Source organism: Oncorhynchus gorbuscha, unplaced genomic scaffold, assembly GCF_021184085.1.
Source record: "Oncorhynchus gorbuscha isolate QuinsamMale2020 ecotype Even-year unplaced genomic scaffold, OgorEven_v1.0 Un_scaffold_1569, whole genome shotgun sequence".
Classification (NCBI taxonomy): Eukaryota; Metazoa; Chordata; class Actinopteri; order Salmoniformes; family Salmonidae; genus Oncorhynchus; species Oncorhynchus gorbuscha.
In genome coordinates, this window is record NW_025746308.1 from 75,820 (window position 1) to 96,869 (window position 21,050).

General features: G+C 44.7%; 1 protein-coding gene across 2 annotated transcripts in view; it reads left to right on the top strand.

Moving 5' to 3' along the window:
- Positions 1-365: 365 nt before the first annotated feature.
- The window catches only part of LOC124023289 (tetraspanin-11-like), a 47,606-nt gene continuing 26,921 nt past the window's right edge, over positions 366-21,050 (top strand). Inside the window, exons 1-3 of one of the 2 annotated variants that reach the window (XM_046337794.1) lie at positions 366-499; positions 3,862-3,963; positions 6,721-6,912. In XM_046337794.1, the coding sequence (XP_046193750.1) occupies positions 3,877-3,963; positions 6,721-6,912 (279 nt within the window). In that variant the 5' untranslated portion in view covers positions 366-499; positions 3,862-3,876. Of the gene's footprint in view, positions 509-3,861; positions 3,964-6,720; positions 6,913-21,050 lie in introns of both variants that reach the window. The other variant, XM_046337793.1, reaches the window with a different exon arrangement.

The following is a 21,050-nucleotide window of genomic DNA, read 5'->3' on the forward strand; positions in this document are numbered from 1 at the left end:
TCAGTCTCTAAAATATGCACTAACCGCATGAGGGGTCAAATGAAATGATTTGCATTAGTCCACACTTTGCTTGGGTAAATAACAATATTTTCCCAGAATGTGTATTTTGAAACCCCATAAACCTCACCTACAGGGTGCACTTGATTCAATCGATTGATATTATCACCAAATAAGACTCAAAACAAGACAATATGTAACAAACTTACTAGACTTGCACTTGTGTGAATAAACACAGAAAAACAATGTAATAACCGCCTGTTACATTGTATATGCCTATAGGCCGATGCACTGTAACAGTTGCACTTGCGGCTTCAATAGTATCCAATCCAATGGGGGCGGGTAGTTTCATTCATTTCCTTTTCACCCCATAATGACCCCTCATTCTTCTCCACGGACTGGACGCTAGGGAAGCAACAAGCTTGATTGAATCACATAGCCTATGCTACAATAACGAGACGGCTATTTGTCCGTTTTCCCTCAGAAGCAAGCCGTGCATTTGGTGAGTGAGGTAATTAAGGCTAATTTCCTAAATTGAGATGCATCCTAAAAATATAAGCAATTTCGTGAACTCTGTCTGCTACACGCAGCTCAATGCAAGTGCATCCAGTGTGCGATGTTTTGATAGGGAAACCTGCTCAGTGTCCATGGCCTCCAAATGTAGCAAGACGTTATGGGAAATTAATAATGAAATCATATTTTTTATGTTTTGAAAATATTGTCTAGTGCATAGGCACCGGTTTCCTTATTCGGTTTTGTAGACAGTCAGAACGTTAAAAGTGAGTCTGAAAACCAACGTCCAGCCTATTCCACCGATCAGCGAGCGAAATGGACGCTACGTAGATAGACAAACGTGATGGTCTATGGCAATTTAGATTTTCATATTGACGGTGGGGATCCCTTCTCTGAAATGAAGCTTATCAAGCACTCATCTCTTCGTGGATTTTTTTATGCTGGGGAAAATCGATTTCGCGGACCCTGCCTGCCTTCTGGTCGTACAAGTGCCCGTAAACATACATCCATCACATATGTTCACACAGGGTGGTAGCCTAAATGTGATTGCATGTACCATGTTATCGTGGATATAATATTACAGGCTACATGTCGCTGGCCGGCTGGCCTGGCTGGTTGCATAGGTAGCCTACTTGTGAAACATTCTGTCCAAAGCATATTCTAGAATGTTCTGTTTCTGTTTCTTGTCTGTCCCATCAAAGTTACACAGTACCGGATTTATTAGTCCGAGGACAAAACTTTCAGCTCGTTTGTTTTCAACCAGTGAACGACGTACCGGTAGCCTGCAAGTCACATTTCACAGCTTGTGCGCTTTGATAATGCAGGTTCAGACAGTTCAACCCATTCCCTGTGTACTGGAACTCCCTATAGCCCAAAGCCACTGGTTTGAAGGAGCAGTACACACAGTACACCCATTGTGCTGAATAACGTTTGAGCCAGCAACTTCACAAAGAACTCCCCTAGAATAGAATAGAATAGAATAGGACAAGAGCTGAGTAGAGCATGAGTATAGAACACAAACAGTAGAATATCAAAATCTCCCCAAGAGTAGAATAGAATGAATACAGAAAAGAGTAGAATATATAAAACAAACCGTGTAAAATAGAATAGAAGGGAGCTTTAGGTGTTGCAGCCGTAGCCTATAAACACATACCAGCACAATTAAAGATACAGATAGCAAAAAAACAAAACCGTTTTGATGCAGTTTAGTGTTTAGTTCTAGTCCAGCTGATAGACAAAGCCATTTTTGCAGATGTGTTACTGCAATGTGTATAGTTGGGCTGTAATGGCATGAGCTAAACTCCTCCTAGGCATCAATGTGGCTAATCTATAATTAGCAGCTTGCCATATTTTCTCATGGGAGGATGCACACACACACACGCACACAAACACACACACACACACACACACGCACACGCACACGCACACGCACGCGCACGCGCACACGCACACGCACACAAACACGCACACACACACACACACACACACACACACACACACACACACACACACACACACACACACACACACACACACACACACACACACACACACACACACACACGCACACGCACACACACACACACTGTTATTAGCTTGAGATAGAACTGAGAGAAGTCTCCAAAGTCTTGCAGTGGCATTCGTTGCTGTCTGTTGATTGGCAGATCAATGTGGCAGGCTTAAGTGCTCACCTTTTATTTAAAGTGCTGCAAGTGTGTGCTTAATGAATGATTTATGTCTTTCTAGTCAAGTCCACTTCTGTGAATTATTTATTTACCTGTTGCTGTTATTGGATATGTGTGGTCAGCAGCATCTAGAAGTACTGACTCTTACACAGTGTGTGGTCAGCAGCATCTAGAAGTACTGACTCTTACACAGTGTGTGGTCAGCAGCATCTAGAAGTACTGACACTTACACAGTGTGTGGTCAGCAGCGTCTAGAAGTACTGACTCTTACACAGTGTGTGGTCAGCAGCATCTAGAAGTACTGACTCTTACACAGTGTGTGGTCAGCAGCGTCTAGAAGTACTGACTCTTACACAGTGTGTGGTCAGCAGCATCTAGAAGTACTGACTCTTACACAGTGTGTGGTCAGCAGCATCTAGAAGTACTGACTCTTACACAGTGTGTGGTCAGCAGCATCTAGAAGTACTGACTCTTACACAGTGTGTGGTCAGCAGCATCTAGAAGTACTGACTCTTACACAGTGTGTGGTCAGCAGCGTCTAGAAGTACTGACTCTTACACAGTGAGTGGTCAGCAGCATCTAGAAGTACTGACTCTTACACAGTGTGTGGTCAGCAGCAACTAGAAGTACTGACTCTTACACAGTGTGTGGTCAGCAGCATCTAGAAGTACTGACTCTTACACAGTGTGTGGTCAGCAGCATCTAGAAGTACTGACTCTTACACAGTGTGTGGTCAGCAGCAACTAGAAGTACTATCCACATGGCACAGTGTGTGGCAGTGACTAGAACCATTCTATGGACATAAACCTTAATGAAATTAGTTGATGAAAATTGCATAACTAGTCTATAATGACAGTCTTACAGGAATAGTTGACTCTTGTTAGTAGCTCAGTCGTATGATTGACAGGTCTGAGAAATGAAGAAGTGGATAGCCATGTCATATTAGATTATGCTGTTCAGTGATGCTGTCCAGTGATACTGTCATGGCGATGTGTCGATCAAAGACCTTCAGAGGCTTGGCAGCATCTTTCTCCCTCTATTTAATTGGAATGTGTGTGTGTGTGTGTGTGTGTGCGTGTGTGTGTGCGTGTGCGTGTGTGTGTGCGTGTGCGTGTGTGTGTGCGTGTGCGTGTGCATGTCTCCACAAATACCTTTGTTTTGGCTTTTGTTATAACACCCAACGCCTCTTCACAGGGTGTTCACAGAGTGTGAGGATAGTCCATGTCCCTTGTCTGGTGTGCTACAAGGCTACAGTTGCTAGTTATTGTGCAGAAGGAAGTAACCAACAACACTTTGACTGACTGTGATTTGGGTGATTGTTTCTGCTCATGTCATACCTTGTGTGATGTGTTATTGTCCTCAAAATGTCCCCACATTTGATGTCTTAATTTGCATTAGAATAACCGGTTTGCATGTTGTTAGACCGTTTTTCAGCCACTTGAAATGCTTTGCGAACTGTCAAGTACTCAGAACTCCTGGCCTGATTTTTTAGAATCAGTTTTAGAATATTCTTCAAACTTTGGAGAATCTTGTGAGAACAGAAAGTCTGTGAGAACTACTGCTTGAGGTTTTCTACCCTGTTTTCAACCCTGCTGACTGTAATGATAACAGTCAAGTACTTCAGATTCAGAACTGCCAGTTGAAGTTTTGTGCCCCGTCTGTCCAGAGCTGTGGAGGGGAGATGACGGCCGTGTACAAAGACGACCAGGGTGACTGGATGACCGTCTGCCTCAAGTACCTCCTCTTCGTCTTTAATGTCCTCTTCTGGGTGAGTAGCACTAGTAAGCGACCCTGGATCTGTTTGTGCTGCAGTAGCCAACAACCATGGGAGTTGGTCATAGGAGTTTGCTATACATGACAAACAGATCTGGGATCAGGCTATAGCAAATTAGCAAGCCCTCCTGTTTGTCTTCAACTTTCTATTCTGGGTGAGTAGCAATCTAGCTTGGTAAAATGGCCTGGTAAACTGGCCTGGTAAGATCTTTTTGTGTTGGGAAAGACTAAGTGAGTTGGCTTTACAGCACAAAACAGATCTGGGATCAGGCTTTATTAAACCTCTAGTACACAGAAACAATAGTTTTCTTCCAGTGACAGGATCATAGTTGATTTATTTAAGAGGGGACTCAGGGAGAGAGTGAATTGGGTTAACGTTCACGAAGGCATGCACAGGGAAGAATGATATTTGACAGGTTTTTACATCAAAGTTAGACTTTTTGTGTGACTTCTTGTGTTGCTCTTTCTTAGCCAAGAGAGAGAATCAGAGAGAGAGTTACGGTGAGGAACGAGAGGGAGAGAGTTACGGTGAGGAACGAGAGGGAGAGAGTTACGGTGAGGAACGAGAGGGAGAGAGTTACAGAGTGAGGAAAAAGAGACACAGAGGGAGAGAAAAAACATGACAGAGAAATGGAGTGGGAGATTACATTTAGGAGCGCAAAGAAATGGACTTGGCCCAGTGTACTCTAATATTTATGGCCTGTCGGTGTTGAACCGATGGGCTGTGGATCAAACCTGGCCCCTGGCAGCTGGTGTACGTTTAATGTTTAATAACACAGTTAACTATTAAAGCTATGTTCTGCTGGGCCTGAAAACAGTTGTTCTCTGTCTACAGAGGAAGGGATCAGATTCAAACAGGTTCTCTTTTATATCTCTCGCTTTACATTTCACACTAACCTAACGACTTCCCTTCAAACCCCACATTGCATAACAGTAATGCCTCCCACTTTCCCCAACGGCCACAGCCCCAGCCTCCCTGTTTCTCTATATTGTAACTCTGCACCCAAAGATACTACCTACTAATACTCCAGAGTTGCCCATTCCTTTAAACTATCACGTTTTCCCATGGCATGGTGTTTTAGCACTACAGATGTCAGATCTGAATTTGAGCCAGTTTGCTACAGAAGGAAAATAATCCAATAATCCTGCAGCAACAGGACATGTGAGTTATTATGCAAATTATAATTAATGGACATTTTTATAGGGGTTGATACATTTTCCAGTGGAAATGACAAACGTCAGAAGCCTTTTTAAACCTAAAATACACTTCCTACATTGCAGGGAAGTTCAGCAACAGGAGGATCACATTAAGATCCTACATCTGTAGCAGCAGTGCTTGTTGTTTGGGAGTAGGGGCTTGGCGTGTAAAGGAGGAGGAAAGGGATGGAAGGCTGAATAGGAGCAACTCTCCCTGGGATTTCCTGCACGTCCGGGTGTGTCATAGATGACAGAGATGGGGAAAACAGATTAATGGCATGGCCACGTCACCCCTCTGATGTGGCCACCATTGTTTATGGAAACAAATCACTCCACTCTGGCTCTGTTTGGCTCTCTCTCCTTTTTTGTCACTCTGCTCTCTTCCTTTCTCTCTCTCTTTTTCTCTTCCTTTCTCTCTCTTTTCTCTTCCTTTCTCTTTCAATTCCTTTCTCTCTCTTTTTCTCGTCCTTTCTTTTTCTCTCACTGTTTTTGTGCATATCCCCTTCCTCTCTGACTCACTTTATTGACACTGCATTCTCTCTCTCTCTCTCTCTCTCTCTCTCTCTCTCTCTCTCTCTCTCTCTCTCTCTCTCTCTCTCTCTCTCTCTCTCTCTCTCTCTCTCTCTCTCTCTCATCCTCTTTGTTATTCTCTCTCTCTCATCCTCCTCCTCTTTGTTATTTCTCTCTCTCTCTCTCTCTCTCTCTCTCTCTCTCTCTCTCTCTCTCTCTCTCTCTCTCTCTCTCTGTCATCCTCCTCTTTGTTATTCTCTCTCTCTCATCCTCCTCCTCTTTGTTATTCTCTCTCTCTCTCTCTCTCTCTCTCTCTCTCTCTCTCTCTCTCTCTCTCTCTCTCTCTCTCTCTCTCTCTCTCTCTCTCTGTCATCCTCCTCTTTGTTATTCTGTCTCTCTTTCTCCCTCTCTTTGTTTTTCTGTCTCTTTCTCCCTCTCTTTGTTTTTCTGTCTCTTTCTCCCTCTCTTTGTTTTTCTGTCTCTTTCTCCCTCTCTTTGTTTTTCTGTCTCTTTCTCCCTCTCTTTGTTTTTCTGTCTCTTTCTCCCTCTCTTTGTTTTTCTGTCTCTTTCTCCCTCTCTTTGTTTTTCTGTCTCTTTCTCCCTCTTTGTTTTTCTGTCTCTTTCTCCCTCTCTTTGTTTTTCTGTCTCTTTCTCCCTCTCTTTGTTTTTCTGTCTCTTTCTCCCTCTCTTTGTTTTTCTGTCTCTTTCTCCCTCTTTGTTTTTCTGTCTCTTTCTCCCTCTCTTTGTTTTTCTGTCTCTTTCTCCCTTTCTTTGTTTTTCTGTCTCTTTCTCCCTCTCTTTGTTATTCTGTCTCTCTTTCTCCCTCTCTTTGTTTTTCTGTCTCTTTCTCCCTCTCTTGGTCTTTGTATCCCCTTTCCCTCTCTGACTCACTTGTTGACAGCCAACACTCTCCCCCTCACACCCCTCCTGTCACTGTTCCTACTCTCTCTCTCTCTCTTCCTCAATTCAATTAGATTGGCATGAAACATGTAAAGCCAAAACAAACATATGGGAACACATGACCTCAACCTGTCTCTCTCCTCAGGTTGGTGGAGCGGCGGTGATGGGCGTGGGCATCTGGACCCTGATAGACAAGAGTGATTACCTGAGCCTGCTGGCCTCCAGCACCTTCGCCGTGTCCGCCTACATCCTCATCCTGGCCGGGGCCCTCGTCATGGTCACGGGCTTCCTGGGCTGCTGCGCCGTCATCAGGGAGCAGAGGAGCTGCCTGTCCACGGTGAGGGAGCCCTCCTTGGGCAGGGTGACTACCCAGGCTTTCTGGATGTCTGGAAGGCCCCTGGGTCTTCGAAATGTTTATGTTGATTAAAGGGATAGTTTTCACATATTACACCATTAGTTAGATGCATTATATTGAAAGTAGTGTATGGCTCATAGATAACTTTCTGGGTAAGATACTAACTAATGCTGTAGTTTGTGTGCGATATCTCTTTAATGGCAGTGTTGGTGTTTGCATAAGAAAGGGGCAGGTTATATACTGTGGGTGAAATGAGAGCACACAATGAAACAAGGAGAATGGAGCTATCTGCACTCTGTTCTCCTTCAGGGAATGTTCATTTAGAACATCCGTTTAGCTTGTTCCAATTCAAACTCACCTTGGTTGCACTCATCACTTTTGGGTACATTGTATACTTTCCTTTACCCCAGATACCAGTTTCCTTTGAAACGTCCCTGTACCTGACGCTCCTTCCCTGCACCCCTGCTCTCACAACTCCACTTGTGTCTTTCTCTTGTGCATGTGCTCGCGAGCATGTGTGTGTGTGTGTGTGTGTGTGTGTGTGTGTGTGTGTGTGTGTGTGTGTGTGTGTGTGTGTGTGTGTGTGTGTGTGTACGCTGGGAGCTGACAAATGAGCTGACAATACCGTCCTCATTGTTTTAAAGAGACAGGCCAGGCAGGAGAGGAACAGGCCGGAGGTGAGCCACTAACTCTGCTACTGCAGCAGGATTGGTTATAGTCAGGCATTAGTAGTCATACATGAAACTGATGGAGGGGGGAGAGGGGGCTTTGGGTGGTGGAGGGCAGTGGTATAAAGTACTTAAGTAAAAATACTTTAAAGTACTACTTAAGGAGTTTTTTGGGGTATCTGTACTTTACTATTTATATTTGACAACTTTTACTTTTACTCCACTACATTCCAAAATAAAATAATGTACTTTTTACTCCTTACATTTTCCCTGACATCCAAAAGTACTTTTAAATGCTTAGTAAGACAGGAAAACGGGTCAATTCACACATATCAAGAGATCATCCCTGGTCATCCTACTGCCTCTAATCTGGGGGACTCACTAAACACACATGCTTCATTTGTAAATTGTGTCTGAGTGCTGGAGTGTTCCCCTGGCTATTCGTAAATAAATAAAAAACTAGAAAATGGTGCCTTCTGTTTTGCTGCCTGGTTTGCTTAATATAAGGAATTTTAAATGATTTATTCTTTTACTTTTGATACTTAAGCATGTTTAAAACGAAATACTTTTAGACTTTTACTCAAGTAGTATTTTACTGGGTGACTTTCACTTTTACTTGAGTCATTTTCTATTAAGCTATCATTACTTTTACTCAAGTATGAGAATTGAGTACTTTTACCTACAATGGTGGAGGGTGTGTTTTGGTTGTGAGGTTAGTGTGAGTGTGTGTTTAAAGGAGAGGCTTGAGTGAAGAGTTGGTGTTCATCTGATCACTATGGCTGTGGAGTTGTATGAAAGAGAGATGTGTGTGTGTGTGTGTGTTTGTGTGTCTGTGTGTGTTTGTGTAGAATACAATATAATTCAATGTTATTGCCAATCAACAATGGCTGTTAGGAATTAGCTTTAGTGTGGTGTGTAATAATACATCTCCCACCTTCCTCCATCTGCCATAACCAATATTCTGGCATTACCACACACACACTGTGTTTGTTGATGATGTGTGTGTGCTTGTGCGTGTGGCTATGCGGGTGCACGTGTGTGTGTAGTGTCATGACGTGGCCCTCTTTGGGTATAGCGAGTGCCTTCCCCCTCTCTCCCTCTTACACCCAGGTTCTGTTATCTCAGGTCGTAAATTCCTAGAGGAGACTCTCCTCATGGCCAGGCAGTATAGAGAGAGAGTTTCACAGTAGAACAAATGAACTTCTTCTACATCACAGAACTTGAGAACTGAACAATATCCATGTTTTGGAGAATGTGGAAACGGTCGGTGGAGAATCCAGGTACGACCCGGTCCATTTTGTTTTATGATTGTGACCTCAGGAAAGACAATACAGCGACATTACCATAACTCTGTTTATACAGGAGCCTCCGTTCTGAGGCTTGCATCTAATTATTGTATAAAATGAATGAGTAAAGATGAAACTATTTGTGAAATGCTGTTATGTGATTTTAAACCCTTAATGTGAGAGAATTGTATTTCTGTTTAAAGTTTCACTAAGACATTGGCCCGCCCCCATGAGCACAGACATCGATCTGGCGTCATGGGACAGCTTTTCCACAGTTCTGAATAAAACCCCCACCTGGAGAAATCCTCTTTAGACCATGCCTACCTCGGTCAGCTGAGGGAGCTAAGGTTTGAGTAGAGACCAGGAAAACCTCAGGACAAGCTAAGGTTGTAATGGTTGCTGAATTCTTAACTATACCACGTGGTTAAACTCTGAGACTATCAGTACCGACAGAATAAGAGCAACTCTTCAATACTAATTACTAGTCTGCAGCTAGGAATTATGTACCATTGAATGCGAAGACCGACATCCGCCGAAACATCTATTCTGTAGGAACATTTCTGAATGGAACTCTGAAGTATCCATTCTAACCACGAAGACTCCAGGGACGCAAAGAGAAGTTCAGATGAACTTTCCAACAGAAAGACAGACGATTCGATCAGAGATCATGACGACACACTGGGCATAAATATATATATTGATTGCAATTATTCCCGAATGACTGAGCGTTCATGTGCAAAGGATTAGCATTTCAATTATTATACTTATCAACTTTGTAGTGTGTTTTGTCTTTTGCGCCCTTCTCAGTCCCTTTGTCTACCAAACCGTCATATCGGTTTAGCCCACTAGGGCACATCCTCCATCATTTCCTTGTAACCATATCTACTTTTATGGATGACTCATAGTGAAGACTGGGTTCGTGCAGATAACCAACAACTTACAACGTTTCCAACACCTGCATTGCTTGCTGTTTGGGGTTTTAGGCTGGGTTTCTGTACAGCACTTTGAGATATCAGCTGATGTACAAAGGGCTATATAAATACATTTTGATTTGATTTGATTTGGAATGAGACTAACGTGAGGTAAAGAACAATTCATTAATTAGAAGACTAATTGATCAGACATTAAAATATCTGAAAAGTTATATTAGAAAAATTATAACTTTGTAATGTGAAGATTTTCCTTGGTGCCCTGATTAGTTTAATCACGTAATAATAATTACAGAATTGATTTGATAAAATAACAGTCTTCAATTTAATGATGCCAAAGACACGACAGTAGCCTGCAAGGTAAAGAGGAAATGGCTGCTTTAACTCTGTTATAGACTATGGTCTCCTAAATGAAGGCTCCCCTGCATCTCTGTGTGTGTGTGTGTGATAAACAATGGTTTTGGCATAGCTTTGTTTTTCCTCACCTCCACGCGTCACATCAGTGCCAGGCTGGGAATGAGCATCTGTCTCCCGGTGATGGCCTTGAGCTGCACGCCAAACGCTTTGTGTCCCGCCTCTACAACAGGTGTGCCTAATTAGCCTTGGTGTGTGTGTGTGTACGTGTGGGAGTGTGTGTGTGTGTGTGTGAATGTGCATGAATGTGCGTGTGTGAATAGCTCTCTAAAAAGCTCATCTACCTGTCTTGTTAGTCCATTGTTGCTTTGTGTGTGTGTGTGGTTGTGTGTGTGTGTGTGTGGTTATTTGTGGTTGTGTGTGTGTGTGTGTGGCTGTGTGTGTGTGTGTGTGGTTGTGTGTGTGTGTGTGGTTGTGTGTATGGTTGTGTGTGGTTGTGGTTGTGTGTGTGTGTGGTTGTGGGTGTGGTTGTGTGTGTGTGTGTGTGTGTGTGTGTGTGTGTGTGTGTGTGTGTGTGTGGTTGTGTGTGTCATGTTTTGTCATATATTGTCTTGTCATTATGCTTTCCCTTCTGTTCGTTTCCCCCTGCTGGTCTTATTAGGTTCGTTCCCTTTTTCTATCCCTCTCTCTCCCCCTCCCTCTCTCTCTTCTCTCTATCGTTCCGTTCCTGCTCCCAGCTGTTCCTATTCCCCTAATCAATCATTTAGTCTTCCCACACCTGTTCCCGATCCTTTTCCCTGATTAGAGTCCCTATTTCTCTCCTTGTTTTCCGTTCCTGCCCTGTCGGATCCTTGTCTATTGTTCACCGTGCTGTGTCTATGTATCGCCCTGTCGTGTCGTGTTTCCCTCTGCTACGTTCAAGTGCCTTCCCGAGGCAACCTGCAGTTCAAGATCAAGTCTCCAGTCGGTTCTCGTCATTACGAGTGGAAATTGTTTTATTTGATTGTATTTTTACTTTACTGGATTAAAGACTCTGTTTTCGCCAAGTCGCTTTTGGGTCCTCATTCACCTGCATAACAGAAGGATCCGAACAAGAATGGACCCAGCGACTATGGATTCTCTCTACTCTACTCTCGAGTTCCAGGGAGCGATGCTCGGCAGACACGAGCAGGAATTGTCTGCTGCTCGGCTTGCCGTTGAGACCCTGGCTGCTCAGGTCTCCGACCTCTCAGGACAGTATCAGAGTCTTCGTCTCGTGCCACCAGCTACTTCCGGGTCTTCCGAGCCTCCGGAACCTAGGGTTAATAACCCACCATGTTATTCTGGGCAGCCCACTGAGTGCCGCTCCTTTCTCACCCAGTGTGATATAGTGTTCTCTCTCCAACCCAACACATACTCAGAGAGAGAGCTCGGATTGCCTACGTCATATCACTCCTTACTGGTCGGGCTCGGCAGTGGGGCACAGCTATCTGGGAGGCAAGCGCTGAGTGTACTAACAATTATCTGAACTTTAAAGAGGAGATGATAAGAGTTTTTGATCGCTCAGTTTTTGGGAAGGAAGCTTCCTGGTCCCTGTCTTCCCTATGTCAAGGTAATCGATCCATAACGGATTACTCTATAGAGTTTCGCACTCTTGCTGCCTCCAGTAACTGGAACGAGCAGGCGTTGCTCGCTCGTTTTCTGGAGGGACTCCACGCTAAGGTTAAGGATGAGATTCTCTCTCGGGAGGTTCCATCCAGCGTGGATTCTTTGATTGAACTCGCTATTCGCATTGAACGACGGGTAGATCTTCGTCACCGAGCTCATAGAAGAGAGCTCGCGTTAACTGTGTCTCCCCTCTCTCCGACACTACCGTCTTTCCCCACTGACTCAGGTGTTGAGCCCATGCAGCTGGGGGTATTCGCATCTCGACTAAGGAGAGGGAACGGAGAATCACCAACCGCCTCTGTCTCTATTGCGGTTCCGCTGGTCATTTTGTCATTTCATGTCCAGTTAAAGGCCAGAGCTCATCAGTAAGCGGAGGGCGACTGATAAGCGCTACTAGACGGTCCTCTCCGTCAAGTACATGTACTACTTTACCGGTCCATCTACGCTGGACCGGATCGGCAGCTTCCTGCAGTGCATTAATAGACTCTGGGGCAGAGGGCTGTTTTATGGACGAAGCCTGGGCGCGGGAACATGACATTCCTCTCAGACAGTTAGGGGAGCCCACGGTCATGTTTGCCTTGGATGGTAGTCCTCTCCCCAGTATATTATGTGAAACACTACCTTTAACCCTCACTGTATCTGGTAACCATAGTGAGACCATTTCTTTTTTGATTTTTTGTTCACCTTTTACACCTGTTGTTTTGGGTCATCCCTGGCTAGTGTGTCATAATCCTTCTTTTGATTGGTCTAGTAATTCTATCCTTTCCTGGAACGTTTCTTGTCATGTGAAGTGTTTAATGTCTGCTATTTCTCCTGTTTGTTCTGTCCCCTCTTCTCAGGAGGAACCTGGTGATTTGACAGGAGTGCCGGAGGAATATCATGGTCTGCGCACGGTCTTCAGTCGGTCCAGAACCAACTCCTCTCCTCCTCACCGGTCGTATGATTGTTGTTCTGATCTCTTTAAGAAGCGTTTTGCATCCGCTCCTATCCTTGTTGCACCTGACGTCACTAAACAGTTTATTGTTGAGGTTGACGCGTCGGGGGTGGGCGTGGGAGCCATTCTGTCCCAGCGCTCCGATACTGACGATGGGGTCCACCCTTGTGCGTATTTTTCTCATCGCCTGTCACCGTCGGAACGTAACTATGATGTGGCTAACCGCGAACTGCTCGCCATCCGTTTAGCCCTAGGCAAATGGCGACAGTGGTTGGAGGGGGCGACCGTTCCTTTTGTCGTTTGGACTGACCAAAGGAACCTTGAGTACATCCGTTCTGCCAAATGACTGAATGCGCGTCATGCTCGTTGGGCGTTGTTTTTCGCTCGTTTCGAGTTCGTTATTTCTTATTGCCCGGGTACTAAGAACACCAAGCCTCATGCTTTATCCCGTCTCTTTAGTTCTGCTGTGGCTTCTACCGATCCCGAGGGGATCCTTCCTGTTGGGCGTGTTGTCGGGTTGACTGTCTGGGGAATTGAGAGACAGGTTAAGCAAGCACTCACGCACACTGCGTCGCGCGCGCTTGTCCTAGTAACCTTCTTTTCGTTCCTGTTTCTACTCGTCTGGCTGTTCTTCAGTGGGCTCACTCTGCCAAGTTAGCTGGCCATCCCGGCGTTCGGGGTACGCTTGCTTCTATTCGCCAGCGGTTTTGGTGGCCTACTCAGGAGCGTGACACGCGCCGTTTCGTGGCTGCGTGTTCAGACTGCGCGCAGAAGAAGTCTGGTAATTTTTTTCTGCTTCTGCTCCTGGTCTTGCTGGGTCTCAGTCTGTTCCCTGCCATCGCATCTCTCCTGTTCTTGTTCCTGCCCTTGCTGTGTGTCTCAGTCTGTCCCTAGTTGTTACTCTCCTGGCCTGTTTGGTCCTGTTTGCTCTAAAGTTTTCAGTTCTCTACCCGTGTCTCATTTTTTTTTTAGAGTAGTACCCTAGTTTCCCTTTTTATCGTTTTTCGTTACGGTCCTGAGGAGAGGAGTTGGGTTCTTTCTCGGGACGTGCTGGACCGTTTGATCTATGATTTCCTCCGTTGCCGCCAGTGTTCCTCCTCGAGAGCGCCAGGAGGCGCTCGGTGAGTGGGGGGGTACTGTCATGTTTTGTCATATATTGTCTTGTCATTATGCTTTCCCTTCTGTTCGTTTCCCCCTGCTGGTCTTATTAGGTTCGTTCCCTTTTTCTATCCCTCTCTCTCCCCCTCCCTCTCTCTCTTCTCTCTATCGTTCCGTTCCTGCTCCCAGCTGTTCCTATTCCCCTAATCAATCATTTAGTCTTCCCACACCTGTTCCCGATCCTTTTCCCTGATTAGAGTCCCTATTTCTCTCCTTGTTTTCCGTTCCTGCCCTGTCGGATCCTTGTCTATTGTTCACCGTGCTGTGTCTATGTATCGCCCTGTCGTGTCGTGTTTCCCTCAGATGCTGCGTGGTGAGCAGGTGTCTGAGTCTGCTACGTTCAAGTGCCTTCCCGAGGCAACCTGCAGTTCAAGATCAAGTCTCCAGTCGGTTCTCGTCATTACGAGTGGAAATAGTTTTATTTGATTGTATTTTTACTTTACTGGATTAAAGACTCTGTTTTCGCCAAGTCGCTTTTGGGTCCTCATTCACCTGCATAACAGTGTGTATGGTTGTGGTTGTGTGGTTGTGTGTGTACGTGTGGTTATTTGTGGTTGTGTGTGTGTGTGGTTGTGTGTGGTTGTGTGTGTGTGTGTGTGTGTGGTTGTGTGTGTGTGTGTGTGGTTGTGGTTGTGTGTGTATGTGTGTGGGTGAAACATTCTCACCATTTACATACTCTGCTGTTAACTCCAAACAGTGTTACGTCACAATGATACAGAAGAAGATTTTACACAGCAGATAATGGTTGGTTGGAACCGCCTATCCCCCAGCCACCCCCATTTCTCATTGATAAAATACACATATTGATATCTTCCAGACTAATTGGCCAATAAGGTGCTAATAAGGCCACTGAGACTTGTGTGATGTCCTCTCTTCTCCAGTAGCATACTAATGATGGTTTTGTTTTAACAAAGTGTTTTTCTATTAATGTTGCATTCTGTGGCAACGATTTCTATGAAACATCCACAGTAGATTCATTTATAGCACCTTAGTTATATCACCCCATAACATAGACTTTATAAGCATTACTGGAATAAAATCCATAACAGCTCATAGCTCCTTTTAGGAATGTGTTGGATGGACATTGGTGGTACAATGCATTATAACACTTGATTCATTCATAATGGCTGATGATCCATATGAGTGAATATAAATGTATGTGTGCCTCCAGTGCATCATATATAACTCATTATTGAAAGGTATTTAAATCATTTAAAATGAGTTATTAGTATTGTTATTAATTGTCCAGAAGTGACTGAAAGAAAGTCTTACCCGTAGTCTGTCTCCCAGGAAGCCTTTATTTCAGCTCTATATCAACATAATCATACAGGAGCTCATCCCTGGATCAAAGCTGTTTGATTCTGTCAATAGTGCTGTTGTTTTCTGGTGTTATTGTTGCTCCACTGAATGAAGTACTGAATGTACTGGTTTGGAGGTGTTGCAGTGTTGCAGGATTCTTTACTATTAGTTTAGAGGTGTTGCAGTTTTTTTTGTACAATTAGTTTGGAGGTGTTGCAGGGCTCTTGACTACTAGTTTGGAGGTGTTGCAGTGTTGCAGGATTCTTTACTATTAGTTTAGAGGTGTTGCAGTTTTTTTTGTACAATTAGTTTGGAGGTGTTGCAGGGCTCTTGACTACTAGTTTGGAGGTGTTGCAGGGTTTTTTACTATTAGTTTAGGGTGTTGTATGGTTTTTTACTATTAGTTTAGAGGTTTTGCAGGGTTTTTTACTATTAGTTTGGAGGTGTTGCAGGGTTTTTTACTATTAGTTTAGAGGTGTTGCAGGGCTCTTGACTACTAGTTTGGAGGTGTTGCAGGGTTTTTTACTATTAGTTTAGGGTGTTGTATGGTTTTTTACTATTAGTTTAGAGGTTTTGCGGGGTTTTTTACTATTAGTTTAGAGGTTTTGCAGGGTTTTTTACTATTAGTTTAGAGGTTTTGCAGGGTTTTTTACTATTAGTTTAGAGGTTTTGCAGGGTTTTTTACTATTAGTTTAGAGGTTTTGCAGGGTTTTGTACTATTAGTTTAGAGGTTTTGCAGGGTTTTTTACTATTAGTTTAGAGGTTTTGCAGGGTTTTTTACTATTAGTTTGGAGGTGTTGCAGGGTTTTTTACTATTAGTTTAGAGGTGTTGCAGGGCTCTTGACTACTAGTTTGGAGGTGTTGCAGGGTTTTTTACTATTAGTTTAGGGTGTTGTATGGTTTTTTACTATTAGTTTAGAGGTTTTGCAGGGTTTTTTACTATTAGTTTAGGGTGTTGTATGGTTTTTTACTATTAGTTTAGAGGTTTTGCAGGGTTTTTTACTATTAGTTTGGAGGTGTTGCAGGGTTTTTTACTATTAGTTTAGAGGTGTTGCAGGGTTTTTTACTATTAGTTTAGAGGTGTTGCAGGGTTTTTTACTATTAGTTTAGAGGTGTTGCAGGGCTCTTGACTACTAGTTTGGAGGTGTTGCAGGGTTTTTTACTATTAGTTTGGAGGTGTTGCAGGGTTTTTTACTATTAGTTTAGAGGTGTTGCAGGGCTCTTGACTACTAGTTTGGAGGTGTTGCAGGGTTTTTTACTATTAGTTTAGAGGTGTTGCAGGGTTTTTTACTATTAGTTTGGAGGTGTTGCAGGGCTCTTGACTACTAGTTTGGAGGTGTTGCAGGGTTTTTTACTATTAGTTTGGAGGTGTTGCAGGGTTTTTTACTATTAGTTTAGAGGTGTTGCAGGGTTTTTTTACTGTTAGTTTGGAGGTGTTGCAGGGTTTTTTACTATTAGTTTAGAGGTGTTGCAGGGTTTTTTACTATTAGTTTAGAGGTGTTGCAGGGTTTTTTACTATTAGTTTAGAGGTGTTGCAGGGTTTTTTACTATTAGTTTAGAGGTGTTGCAGGGTTTTTTACTATTAGTTTAGAGGTGTTGCAGGGTTTTTTACTATTAGTTTAGAGGTGTTGCAGGTTTTTTTACTATTAGTTTAGAGGTGTTGCAGGGTTTTTTACTATTAGTTTAGAGGTGTTGCAGGGTTTTTTACTATTAGTTTGGAGGTGTTGCAGGGTTTTTTACTATTAGTTTAGAGGTGTTGCAGTGTTTTTTACTATTAGTTTAGAGGTGTTGCAGGGTTTTTTACTATTAGTTTGGAGGTGTTGCAGGGTTTTGTCCTATTAGTTTAGAGGTGTTGTATGGTTTTGTACTATTAGTTTAGAGGTGTTGCAGGGTTTTTTACTGTTAGTTTAGAGGTGTTGCAGGGTTTTTTACTGTTAGTTTAGAGGTGTTGCAGGGTTTTTTATTATTAGTTTAGAGGTGTTGCAGGGTTTTTTACTATTAGTTTAGAGGTGTTGCAGTGTTTTTTACTATTAGTTTAGAGGTGTTGCAGGGTTTTTTTACTGTTAGTTTAGAGGTGTTGCAGGGTTTTTTACTATTAGTTTGGAGGTGTTGCAGGGTTCTGTACTATTAATTTGGAGGTGTTGCGGGGTTTTTTACTATTAGTTTGGAGGTGTTGCAGGGTTTTTTACTATTAGTTTAGAGGTGTTGCAGGGTTTTTTACTATTAGTTTGGAGGTGTTGCAGGGTTTTTTACTATTAGTTTAGAGGTGTTGCAGGGTTTTTACTATTAGTTTAGAGGTGTTGCAGGGTTTTTTACTATTAGTTTGGAGGTGTTGCTTGGTTTTTTACTATTAGTTTGGAGGTGTTGCTGTCATGCAGGTGAAAGAGGACCCAAAAGCGACTTAACAGAAACAGAGTTTATTTAAGTCCAAACAGGGAATAACAGAAATCCTCTAGACTTGTAGAGGGGAAATAACTGGAGAAGCGGCCACAGACTGCAGGTCGCTTCGGGTAGGCGCAGGCCGTAGTCGACAGAGACACCTGCTCACACGCAGCATCTGATGAAGGCAAAAAAACACGACAGGACAGGGCGATACACAATCACAGCAAAAAACACGACAGGACAGGGCGAAACGTAATCACAGCATGGTGAATACAATACAAGGAACCGACGGGACAGGAACGGATCACAAAGGAATAAATAGGGACTCTAATCAGGGGAAAGGATCGGGAACAGGTGTGGGAAGATTAAATGATGATTAGGGGAATAGGAACAGCTGGGAGCAGGAACGGAACGATAGAGAGAAGAGAGAGCGAGAGAGTGAGAGAGGGAGGGGGAGAGAGAGGGATAGAAGGAGGGAAAGAACCAAATAAGACCAGCAGAGGGAAACGAATAGCATGGGGAGCACAGGGACAAGACATGATAATAAATGACAAACATGACAGTACCCCCCACTCACCGAGCGCCTCCTGGCGCACTCGAGGAGGAATCCTGGCGGCAACGGAGGAAATCATCGATGAGTGAACGGTCCAGCACGTCCCGAGACGGAACCCAACTCCTCTCCTCAGGACCGTAACCCTCCCAATCCACTAGGTATTGGTGACCCCGTCCCCGAGAACGCATGTCCATGATCTTATGTACCTTGTAAATAGGTGCGCTCTCGACAAGGACGGGAGGGGGGAGGGAAGACGAACGGGGGTGCGAAGAAAGGGCTTAACACAGGAGACATGGAAGACAGGATGGACGCGACGAAGATGTCGCGGAAGAAGCAGTCGCACAGCGACAGGATTGACGACCTGGGAGACACGGAACGGACCAATGAACCGCGGAGTCAACTTACGAGAAGCTGTCGTAAGAGGAAGGTTGCGAGTGGAAAGCCACACTCTCTGGCCGCAACAATACCTTGGACTCTTAATCCTGCGTTTATTGGCGGCTCTCACCGTCTGTGCCCTGTAACGGCAAAGTGCAGACCTCACCCTCCTCCAGGTGCGCTCACAACGTTGGACAAACGCTTGAGCGGAGGGAACGCTGGACTCGGCAAGCTGGGATGAGAACAGAGGAGGCTGGTAACCCAGACTACTCTGAAACGGAGATAACCCGGTAGCAGACGAAGGAAGCGAATTGTGAGCGTATTCTGCCCAGGGGAGCTGTTCTGCCCAAGACGCAGGGTTTCTGAAAGAAAGGCTGCGTAGTATGCGACCAATCGTCTGATTGGCCCTCTCTGCTTGACCGTTAGACTGGGGATGAAACCCGGAAGAGAGACTGACGGACGCACCAATCAAACGACAGAACTCCCTCCAAAACTGTGACGTGAATTGCGGGCCTCTGTCTGAAACGGCGTCTAACGGGAGGCCATGAATTCTGAATACATTCTCAATAATGATTTGTGCCGTCTCCTTAGCGGAAGGAAGTTTAGCGAGGGGAATGAAATGTGCCGCCTTAGAGAACCTATCGACAACCGTCAGAATCACAGTCTTCCCCGCAGACAAAGGCAGACCGGTAATGAAGTCTAAGGCAATGTGAGACCATGGTCGAGAAGGAATGGGGAGCGGTCTGAGACGACCGGCAGGAGGAGAGTTACCCGACTTAGTCTGCGCGCAGTCCGAACAAGCAGCCACGAAACGGCGCGTGTCACGCTCCTGAGTCGGCCACCAAAAGCGCTGGCGAATAGACGCAAGAGTGCCTCGAACACCGGGATGACCAGCTAACTTGGCAGAGTGAGCCCACTGAAGAACAGCCAGACGAGTGGAAACAGGAACGAAAAGGAGGTTACTAGGACAAGCGCGCGGCGACGCAGTGTGCGTGAGTGCTTGCTTAACCTGTCTTTCAATTCCCCAGACTGTTAACCCGACAACACGCCCATAAGGAAGAATCCCCTCGGGATCAGTAGAAGCCACAGAAGAACTAAACAGACGGGATAAGGCATCAGGCTTGGTGTTCTTGCTACCCGGACGGTAAGAAATCACAAACTCGAAACGAGCGAAAAACAACGCCCAACGAGCTTGACGGGCATTAAGTCGTTTGGCAGAACGGATGTACTCAAGGTTCTTATGGTCTGTCCAAACGACAAAAGGAACGGTCGCCCCCTCCAACCACTGTCGCCATTCGCCTAGGGCTAAGCGGATGGCGAGCAGTTCACGGTTACCCACATCATAGTTGCGCTCAGATGGCGACAGGCGATGAGAAAAATAAGCGCAAGGATGAACCTTATCGTCAGACTGGAAGCGCTGGGATAGAATGGCTCCCACGCCTACCTCTGAAGCGTCAACCTCGACAATGAATTGTCTAGTGACGTCAGGAGTAACGAGGATAGGAGCGGACGTAAAACGTTCTTTTAGAAGATCAAAAGCTCCCTGGGCGGAACCGGACCACTTAAAACACGTCTTGACAGAAGTAAGAGCTGTGAGAGGGGCAGCAACTTGACCGAAATTACGAATGAAACGCCGATAGAAATTAGCGAAACCTAAAAAGCGCTGCAACTCGACACGTGACCTTGGAACGGGCCAATCACTGACAGCTTGGACCTTAGCTCTGTCATGCAGGTGAAAGAGGACCCAAAAGCGACTTAACAGAAACAGAGTTTATTTAAGTCCAAACAGGGAATAACAGAAATCCTCTAGACTTGTAGAGGGGAAATAACTGGAGAAGCGGCCACAGACTGCAGGTCGCTTCGGGTAGGCGCAGGCCGTAGTCGACAGAGACACCTGCTCACACGCAGCATCTGATGAAGGCAAAAAAACACGACAGGACAGGGCGATACACAATCACAGCAAAAAACACGACAGGACAGGGCGAAACGTAATCACAGCATGGTGAATACAATACAAGGAACCGACGGGACAGGAACGGATCACAAAGGAATAAATAGGGACTCTAATCAGGGGAAAGGATCGGGAACAGGTGTGGGAAGATTAAATGATGATTAGGGGAATAGGAACAGCTGGGAGCAGGAACGGAACGATAGAGAGAAGAGAGAGCGAGAGAGTGAGAGAGGGAGGGGGAGAGAGAGGGATAGAAGGAGGGAAAGAACCAAATAAGACCAGCAGAGGGAAACGAATAGCATGGGGAGCACAGGGACAAGACATGATAATAAATGACAAACATGACAGTTGCAGGGTTTTTTACTATTAGTTTAGAGGTGTTGCAGGATTCTTTACTATTAGTTTAGAGGTGTTGCAGGAAACTTTACTATTAGTTTAGAGGTGTTGCAGGATTCTTTACTATTAGTTTAGAGGTGTTGCAGTTCATTTTTGTACAATTAGTTTGGAGGTGTTGCAGGGCTCTTGACTATTAATTTGGAGGTGTTGCAGGATTCTTTACCATTAGTTTAGAGGTGTTGCAGGGT